General features: G+C 36.6%; 1 protein-coding gene across 1 annotated transcript; it reads left to right on the top strand.

Moving 5' to 3' along the window:
• Positions 1-813: 813 nt before the first annotated feature.
• LOC134233587 (uncharacterized) lies at positions 814-1,503 on the top strand. The gene has a single exon (XM_062715572.1). It carries the CDS (start codon positions 814-816, stop codon positions 1,501-1,503), a length of 690 nt encoding a protein of 229 aa, XP_062571556.1.
• The last annotated feature ends 103 nt before the right edge of the window (positions 1,504-1,606 follow it).

Here is a 1,606-nt window from a genome sequence, read left to right on the forward strand (position 1 = left end):
TTCTTCGATTGATGATGTAGTAGATCCGCATGTTTTTGACACCCTTCGTTCTGTTCGATCTAATGAAGATGAAAAGGGAAGCGATGAGTTATTGATCGAAAAAACTCTTTTTGATTCTTATTCAAAAGCTCAGGTTATCAGTGAAGCGGATGAAAAGAAGTTTCAAGAAAAGTTTAGTAACAATCCATCATCTCTCAATGAACAATCCAAACTTTTTACCGATGCTTTACATAAGAAAATGACATCACCTAAAAACGTTGAACCAAAACCACTGCACAATGCAATAGCATTTGGTTCATTCGATGATACTGATTTTGAACCGCATATGGTTGATACCATTCCCTCCCTAAAAATCAATGAGGATGAAAAGGGAAGGAATGAAGCAGTGCCCGAAAATAGTTACCTTGATTATTCTTTGAAAGTACAAGTTCCCATTGATGAAGTGGAATATCATAATTTGGAAGAGAACTTGAGGAACATTCCAACAATTTCCAACGCCCAATTAACACTTCCTCATGATGTTACACAAAGGAAATTGGAATCAACAACAAAAAACCACCTAAAGAAGTTCCCAATACTATAGCTTTTGATTCACTGAATAATAAACCGCAAACAATTGACATCCTTCGTCGCAGACCGCACACTGCATTTAAAAGAAGAAAATCTTTCAAACCAAATGCTACAAGGGAAGAATCCATTGTTTTGTATTCAATTACATATTGTAATCATATTAGTTACGTAGCACCGGGATATTTGTGGATATCTGATGCAAAGGGAAATCTTGTCAGAAGAAATTTACAAGGACACGAAAAGATGTTACTTTTACCACATGTAACCACCTCACCAAAGTACGGGTTTCATTCTTCCACTGCAGAAAATGACCTTCTGTACATCATCTCTGGAAAAGATGAAAGTATCATCAAGAAAGTCCATTCAAGTGACAACACTACCATATCGGATGTTGCTAGGATTAAGGACTGGGAACCAATTAGTATTTATTCATCAAAACTTAACGGTGACATTTTTGTTGGGGTGAAAAAAGATGAACGCGCAAAAATTATACGCTTTAGTCAGGATGGACGTTTGCTTCAAGAAATAGAAAGGGATAGAAATAAAGACCCAATTTTTCAAGAGCCACGATACATTACAGGAGATTCCAATGGGAATATTTGGGTGACAGACTGGAACACAAAAAGAATGGCTTACGGAAAGATAATTATTTTAGATGAAAATGGCGAATATTGTTCATCCTATCCTCAGCAGAAAAACGAAAGGTTCTACCCAGCCGGCATATCTTGCGTTGAGGAAGGGCCAGCTATAGTCTTGGAGGGGGAAACTGGAAAAGTTATGGTATTGGAGAAATCATTTCAGATGCGACAACTCGATATCCATGCCTTCAAAGAAACCCCGGGTCTAAATGCATGCGGTTTGTGTGTTGGGAACACTTGCTTGTATGTTAGTGCTGGTGGACCATATATAGCTGTTTATCATTTAAGCAAATGATATACTTATAATTTGAAGTACCCGAAAACCCTTATTTAAATACTAAAGTACCCTTTTTCTCAGCAAAATACTTAACTTATCGTTTAAAACATATTATATTTTT

The sequence above is a fragment of the Saccostrea cucullata genome, unplaced genomic scaffold (assembly GCF_032062105.1).
Source record: "Saccostrea cucullata isolate Sc308-1 unplaced genomic scaffold, CSIRO_AGI_Scuc_v1 ctg902, whole genome shotgun sequence".
In the NCBI taxonomy this organism is placed as follows: domain Eukaryota; kingdom Metazoa; phylum Mollusca; class Bivalvia; order Ostreida; family Ostreidae; genus Saccostrea; species Saccostrea cuccullata.

What these genes read in the sequence shown, in the direction of transcription:
- LOC134233587 (XM_062715572.1), top strand. Translation starts at nt 814, where the DNA reads ATGTTACTTTTACCACATGTAACCACCTCACCAAAGTACGGGTTTCAT.